Source organism: Stegastes partitus, unplaced genomic scaffold (genome assembly GCF_000690725.1).
Source record: "Stegastes partitus isolate 25-593 unplaced genomic scaffold, Stegastes_partitus-1.0.2 Scaffold188, whole genome shotgun sequence".
NCBI lineage: Eukaryota > Metazoa > Chordata > Actinopteri > Pomacentridae > Stegastes > Stegastes partitus.
The window spans coordinates 2,932-10,808 of NW_007577919.1; the positions used below are offsets into that span (position 1 = coordinate 2,932).

Genomic DNA, 7,877 nt, shown 5'->3' on the forward strand with positions numbered 1-7,877 from the left:
ATCTCCATGGTAACTGAGCTAGATCTCCATGGTACCTGATGAGGCGGAGCTAGATCTCCATGGTAACTGATGAGGCGGAGCTAGATCTCCATGGTTTTTGTCGAGCCGATTTACACAAAGAAAGCCTGACTATGTCTAACTCGCTTCATAGTTGATCCCTCTGATCAGAAATGTGCGAAGTGAACAGCAGCTGCCTCAAACAGAAACTCAACCTGGTTTCTGGAGCTCCGTCAGATTACTCTCACCAGCTACGAGGCGCTAACGCCGTCAGCAAATGTTAGCCTGAGCGGTATCTTACTCTGAGAATACTCCTCGCCCATCTGAGGGGGGTACTCCTCGTCCCAGTCCACCACGTCGTCGTCGGTCAGGACCACCACGTGACATTCCCGCTCGCCGCTCTGAGCGCTCGCCACCATCAGCGGCAGAACCATCTCCTCCAGGTAGCACTCGAACTGCCGCCGGGCGCCGTCGTTGGACAGCTCGTGCATCAGGGCGCCTGACCAGACGGGAGAAAGCCACGTGAGATATCAGATACAGTACGATAAAACAGACAATTAATTGTAGTGTAAGGTGTAAGCACAAAAAATTACTATGAATAGAAATAAGTGAGCTAAAGAGAAGTAAGAAGGAACACCGCCAACCATACTGAAGTAATAAAGTACGACTGTGTCACACACAAATTCTTCCCTCTGACATGTAGTGCAGATGTAGAACATGCATATACCTCTAAATTTAAGTACAGTACTCGAGTAAATGTACTTCCCACCGCTGCCAAAGACTCAAAAAAAAAAAAAAGGTCCCAAAATGGCCACAAAAGCAAAATAACCTAAAAACAATTTAAATCTAAAATCTGAATATGTTGAAATGGAGAAAGAGACCTACAATCCTGAAGTTATCGAGCTAATTTTATTATTATATATGATTATATACATGAACTGTAGTCTGAGTGACGCCTCCTCTGGTCGCTACAGGATTAATGAGAGGCTCCACCTGGTGGAACAACCAGGTACTACAGCTGGTCTATGATATGTTTACTGACATGCCCGACCTTCTTCTTCTGGTTAATATATATTTAACGACAAATAATCAATTTGCAATGAAGTATTACCATTTCAAACCAACATTTATTGTTGAAAAGTCAATCAAAACAATCCAAAATGTCCACGAGATAACAACAAAATGAACCAAACAATCGCTAAAAGTTGAACCACAAACAGGCGTCAAAAAGTCCAGGCCTTGCTCCTCAGTGACCAACCACATTAGTTTATTAAGTCTAAGAACCAGGAGGCTAAAAGTAAGTCTAAAAATATCATCATGGTCTTAGTTGATAAAACACTAACATTTCAAACCAATACTGGAGGCTCCACCTGGTGGAACAACCAGGTACTACAGCTGGTCTATGATAGATTTACTAACATGTATGACCTTCTTCTTTTTCTGTTTCATCCGCTGATATATTTCCATCAGCCATGTTTTTTCCTTTCATACATTTAAGTTGTTTTCGTGCCTAAAACAAACCGCCATAAGCATCCTGTGAATGCAACGTATATTTACTACCTGGTTGCTAATTTTATCTACAGATGTTCGGACTGTTGGATTCATTGGATCTATTTTTAGAAAAAAAATATTAAATTGCAGCATTTAGTGTTATGTACGACCTTTTTTTTCCCCCCTTCTTCACTTCAATTAATCACTATTTTTTGACACCCCTAGTTGAGCTATTTGGTACGACAGCTGATCTACGACAGTTTCTGACATGCACGACCTTCTTCTTCCGCGTTAACATCCCTAATTTAGAAGTAGCTATCATTTAGGTCTGACCAGCAGTTTCTTTCGTTGTCTTTGCCTTGAGGTGGCAGCAAATATGTTTTTCATTAACAACAATTCCTAAAGACTTTTCTACATGTGTCTCTCCAGTTGGACGACGTTTCGTTCATATCTTCTTCTCTAATTTTGTATTTTTTAACAACTGGTAAACAAATGGGCTGCACACTCTTTATCTTTTTAAGCATTCTCTACAGCACACGCTGGTTAATGCAGTGTTACACAACAAACTGCTTCGTCACAATACTGCGCCTTAACGTTTTACCTTCAGCCTGTAATCTGCCGCCATCCGTCCGTCTGCGAGCTTAAAGCCTGTTTGCACGAAAACACCGACGTATTTCTTGCTGCTGCAGACTTTTGTGGGTCAGAATGTCCAGAAAAATCCTGCTGGCTTAGAAACTGCTAAGTATAACCGTACGTAGCAGGACATCCTGGTATTTTTAGCGCGCTATATTTACCGCGCTGTGTACCGGGAAGTACTGCAGGCTGTGTTGTGTGAAGGTATGGAGCTTTGGCTTGCTTCTTCTTCTTCTTCTTTAGGGTTTGTTTCAGCCCCTTGGCAAAGACTTTTATTTCATTTTATATCTTCTTCTACTCTTATTAAAGCTAACGCAGCCTACAGCGCCACCTTCTGGTGACACCAGGTTATTCGCTCCGAAGCAGTTCAATTTATTTACGACATTTTAAAAGTTTGCTCGACGATATCGCCACTTTTCTCACTACTTCAATCCATTACTTCTTTATACATGTTCAGAAATGTGCAGCGTCAGTGTCACTACTGTTTGTATAGTTAATACAACAGCAAACAAATAAAATATCCCACTATTTTCATAGAAGCACTTTAAATCACCAGATTATATCCACATGTAAATTCATTCTGCCTCGTCTTTAATATGTTTTAGCCTTATTCTGTTTTTGCAGTTCTTGTCCTGCTTCCTTCATCTCCATCCAGCTGCTGTGAGAGAGAATAATAAAGTTTATTCAATCTTACATACGACTGTTCATATGTTAGATATCATGTGCTCATTTTCTACGGTACTTTTTAATAAAGGTTCTCAGGATTTCTGCTTAACTTCATCACACACTGTGCAACAACAGGACTTCTAATTCTACTTAATCGTACGTAAACGCAGCTCGTAACATGTCAGACGGTAATTATTAACACAACTAGCGACGCTTTTACAGGCACATAAAGAGAAACCGGCTCCGGTTAGTCCCGTTTGTTTCGTCTCTTTACAAGGTTTAGCTGTAAAACGAGTAATTTTGCTCCGCCGTGGAAATTTCTGGTGACCTAAATATTCCTGCTGAAACGGGGGCATCACAACAATAATAATGGACGCAAACTCCTAAAACACAGACGCCTGATTTAAACCAGATGCTAAAACTTAAATAGCATAAATAGCGCAGCGCTGTGGGGGACGCTGACCTGCCTGCTTTGCTCGCTCATTCTCCTGCATGCATAACCGGCTTTAATTCTCACAGCTAATCATGACCTACTTAGAGCCGAGCGTCGAGCATCGAGCAGCAGCAGCTCCTCCCACACACTCTGGTACACAAACAAGTGCACAACAACAACAACAACAACCCAAATATGACAGCAGGTGCGTCGGATTCAACCTGCAGCTACCTGTCAGCAGCACATCCCCGACTACACGCTCACATTTCTAATTAAAGTCAGCAGCCGTGCAGCAGCAGACACTCACCCAACTCTGGCCGACACAGCAGCTACATGAGCGAAGCGGCGGCTCAGACTCTCGGTACTCACTCAGGTCTCTGCACTTGATGGTGCTGTAGTTGAAGGAGATGCAGAGGTAGTCACATGCCTCCCTCAGCTCGGGAATGGAGACGCCGTCAGGGCAGCGGATTATCCCCGACTTGTAGTAATCCTGCCATTTTCAGCAGCGGCGACGGTGGCGGCGGCGGCAGCAGCAAGCGGAGCAGGGGAGGAAAAACAAGACGCCATTATTAACGCTGCCTCGCTCGCTCAGAGAGGCGAGGAGGAGGAGGAGGAGGAGGAGGAGGAGGAGGGATGGTGATGAAAAGCAAAAACGAAGCGACGTCACGCAGGAGAGGGAGGGAGGGAGGGAGGAGGACGGTGATGAAAGCAAACCACGTCATCGTCCCTCCTCCCTGCTCCGCTTTCCGTCGGATGAGGCGCTGCTTCCCGGGAGAGTCTCTGGACTGGAAAAAAAACAAAAAACAACTCGCCTTCGTGTCTCTCTGGCTCACGTTTAGTTCCTGTTATGATCCATTAGAGCAGAACCACCACCGGGCCTTTATTGCTGGAGCTCCCTGAGGGAACCGAGGCTGCAAACATCATCAGACGCTGAACAGCAGAGCTTTAAGGGGTGTTTCTCATCCCCGCTTGTGGGGATGTTAAAGATTAACTGCCATTAATTATGCAGCCGATTAAAAATACAGCGCTTAATAAAAGTATTGGACCAGAACCCGACGTCAGGTTTAAGCCACAGCTGCCCTAAATCGACAGCACTGGTTTCTGCATGTAGAAGCTCTTTAACCCAAATGATATATTAATGCTAAAATAGAATCATTATTATCATCTGTGAATATTTACATTCACTGATTTACAAAAAAAAAACACCAGAATAAATTGACTAGGATGTCAAATCATAGGTATTTACTTGCACTACTGAACAGAAACATGAAGTTTTAGTGGTTCGGTCCAGTGAGTCGGCTCAGATTTGGGCATTAAAAGGTGAATTCAGTTTGAAATGGTTAAACGGGAAATTAATAAATTAGTAGGAATGGGAGCTATGGCCGGTCAGAGCTGATAAAATAGTAGATGGACATCTTCAATCATGGGTAGGATGATGGAGTTTAGGAGATGGAAGGATCATCTACTGGTGGCCAAGTTTCAACATCCTTCATGTTGTCTTCATGATAAAACCGTTCTGCTCCTGACTGGTGTTATTAAACAGGAAGTTGTGGCGAGGGCATGGAAGGATGTTGAAACTTGGCTCACCAGTAGATGATCCTTCCATCTCTTAAACTCCATCAGCCTGCCCGTGAGTCAACACGTCCATCTACTGTTTTATCAACTCTGATCGGCCATAACTCCCATTTCTACAAACACATGGAAGCTTTCTAAGCATCAGTGATGTCATCCAGATATTGTTCTCACAATAACTTTGATCAAATAGATCCGATTTATTAAAGATATATTTTATCTACTTGGTTGAAAATCCCCTTTATTTGAGATTTTTGAACAAATCCTGATTTTGGAAGCTCTGAAGCAAAGAACTGAGTCTTGATTTCCAGAACTTGCTGCGTTCTCTCCGTTCACTAGAAACTCCTGAACATCTCCTGAACATGTGGAGACTCCAGGACGTATACTTCAGGAGATGTGGACGTCTGGAAGTGGCATCTCACTCGATTTACAACGCTTTATTGGAAATTTCCACTGAGTAAAAAATGATGAAAATGTTGGAATTTCAGCTACAGAATGGTCAGATGTCAGGTTCAGATGCTGAAGATCGTTCCTACAGAGTCTCAGCAGATTCTGAGATGGTCACCGGATGACCCTCCTTTGATGGTTGAACATATTTTCACATGAAGTCGACTGAACTCAACAAGAAACTGTTCAGTTGAGGGTTTTTGTTGAAGGTTCCAGAATCAAACTGAACTCAGAGCTGCTGTCGTCGCGTTCAGAGCAGAATGAAACCAGTTTCTACGTGAATGTTGGGTTTCTGGAACATCTGAAGTCGTCGATGATGAAGTCGATGTCACTTCATTAGCGATTTGTTTTAACAAATCCTGATTTTGGAAGCTCTGAAGCAAAGAACTGAGTCTTGATTTCCAGAACTTGCTGCGTTCTCTCCGGTCACCAGAAACTCCTGAACATCTCCTGAACATGTGGAGACTCCAGGACGTATACTTGAGGAGACGTGGACGTCTGGAAGTGGCATCTCACTCGATTTTGCGAGATTAATATTGAGTAAAAAATGATGAAAATGTTGGAATTTCAGCTAAAAAAAATTGGGCGGATGTCAGATTCAAGGAGATGCTGAGATGGTCAAACAACCTGAATGACCCTATTGTGCACATATGAACATTTTTCCCCTAAACATGACTTCCCAGGACTTCTCCTCAGGGTCGTCCTTTGGTAGCACAATGTTCAAAGAGCTCCAGAGCAGCGACCAGACGGATCTCAGCAGCTCCTTCATGCACCTTTCAGACATGAACTATATCCGTCTGTGTTACACTCACGACCTTCCGTCATCATTCAGACGAGCCCGACTCGTGTATTTGCGGCTTTATTGATGAAGGCAGACGGAGCCCAGAGGGATAATTGGCACCTGGAGAGCTTGAAGGAAGCCGGAGTCTCGCTAATGGACTTTAAAACACGCATTTTATATTTCGCTCTGGTGAATCATCTCACGAGCTTCTCATCAGTTTTTTATGAATCTGATTCATGTTTTCATGCACGAGAGACGATAACGGAGTAAAAAAACAGTTTTAGAGGGAAGACGAATAAATGGTTTTCTCTTTGGCGTCGTTTAAAAATGCTTTAAATCCGTCATAAAACCGACGATCAGGCTGAAATTTACAGGATTATTGTCTCAAATTCTCCTCAGTTTCTCTGCCAGGTTTCATCCTAATGGACAGAAGTGGCTCTGAGATATTTCACACACAAATCTGTGCAAAATTAACGAAAAATGACGACGAATCTCATTAATGACACTGAAAAATAGTCATTAAATATATAAAAAAGTTAATTTTTCATATGCAGATTAAGATTTACACATTTATTGTCGCTAAATCTTGTGTTTTTTGACGCATGAACAGTTTATAAACTGCTGTGTACATGTGTGTAAAGAAGCTCTCCTCTGATTGGCTGAGAGAGCTGTCACTCCAGGTTGTTGAAGGATGCTGATTGGTTCGTTTGGCTTGTTCCCGGATTTCAGAAACATGAAATATTTGGTTGATATTTGGAAGTTTGTGGAGCTGCAATAAGAGATTTTTTGGGGTTATTTTAATTTTACCTTAAATTAAACGAGCTGAAATCAATCAGTAGAGTTTCATTCTTCAAAACAAGCTAAAGTTTGTAGATAAATGTCTGTTTTTCTGTCGTCATTTAAAAAAAAAAAACCTTAACAAAGGTGTTAATGTTTACATGTTCTATGTTCGATCAGATTAAACTGCATTCAGATGTACTAGAGCTTCATTTATTATTATATGAACGGATTTAACGAGCTTCTACTTTAAATTAAAAGACGTGCAGCTGATTATCTCCACAAACAACAGAGATTTTGGGGGTTATTTTTAATTTAACCTCAAATTAAACGAGCTTAAATCAATCAGTAGAGTTTTCGTTCGCTTCTATTTCTAATTAAACGTCGTGCAGTCGACTGCAGCTGATTATCTCCACAACAAACAGAACCAGAGCCTCCGTTCGGGCCTTTGGGAGGCTTTAGCTGACGCTGCACACGTCCTCGTCAGATATACGATCGCCGTTATCTCGCTGCAAAGTGTTTCTTAAAATAAAAAGAGCCGACGCTGCGCTTCACGGTTATGTAACGGCACTCCCAGGATGAGAAAAGGACGTTTTCACTTTCTTCGTTTAGCAAGAAAAGCATCGTTTATGAGCCAATTCCCAACTGGACGTCACAGAAACACGGTTCTGAAACTTTCTAAGCCACGGTGCAGCTTTGAGACGCTCTTTTTCCTGCATGCGGACGAACATTCAGCTAAATGGAGGTTTACATCTGACGTCAGCGGCTGATGAACCGCTGGACTGGAAGGAGGAAGAAGAAGAGGAGACGGAAATCTTATCTGTGGAGCAAATGGAAGCCGGGCAGCAGCGGAGGAGGAGGAGGAATTAGAAACTGAATAAAACATGTGGTTTGAAGACTCACGGAGCTCGAGGAGAAGACGGAGGATAAGAAAGGTCAGAGGAGGAGATGGAGGAAGAGTGGAAGGGCAGGAGGAAGTAAGAGAAGAGAACCACGAGGTGAAGGTGAGTCTGCAGCGACTTTATCTACTGACCAGAGGTCCACCTTCTAGAACCTTGAAGTCCACAGAGGAGGGTCCAG

At 42.8% G+C, this 7,877-nt stretch overlaps 1 protein-coding gene across 2 annotated transcripts in view; it reads right to left on the reverse strand.

Annotated features, from left to right (window-relative positions):
- LOC103356158 (BTB/POZ domain-containing protein 10) overlaps positions 1-7,877 on the reverse strand; it is a 27,614-nt gene that overhangs the window by 2,925 nt on the left and 16,812 nt on the right. For both annotated transcript variants that reach the window (XM_008280226.1, XM_008280227.1), the window contains exons 5-6: positions 3,590-3,710; positions 299-496 (exon numbers count right to left, since the gene is read on the reverse strand). In XM_008280226.1, coding sequence (XP_008278448.1) covers positions 299-496; positions 3,590-3,710 — 319 coding nt within the window. The remainder of the gene's footprint in view (positions 1-298; positions 497-3,589; positions 3,711-7,877) is intronic.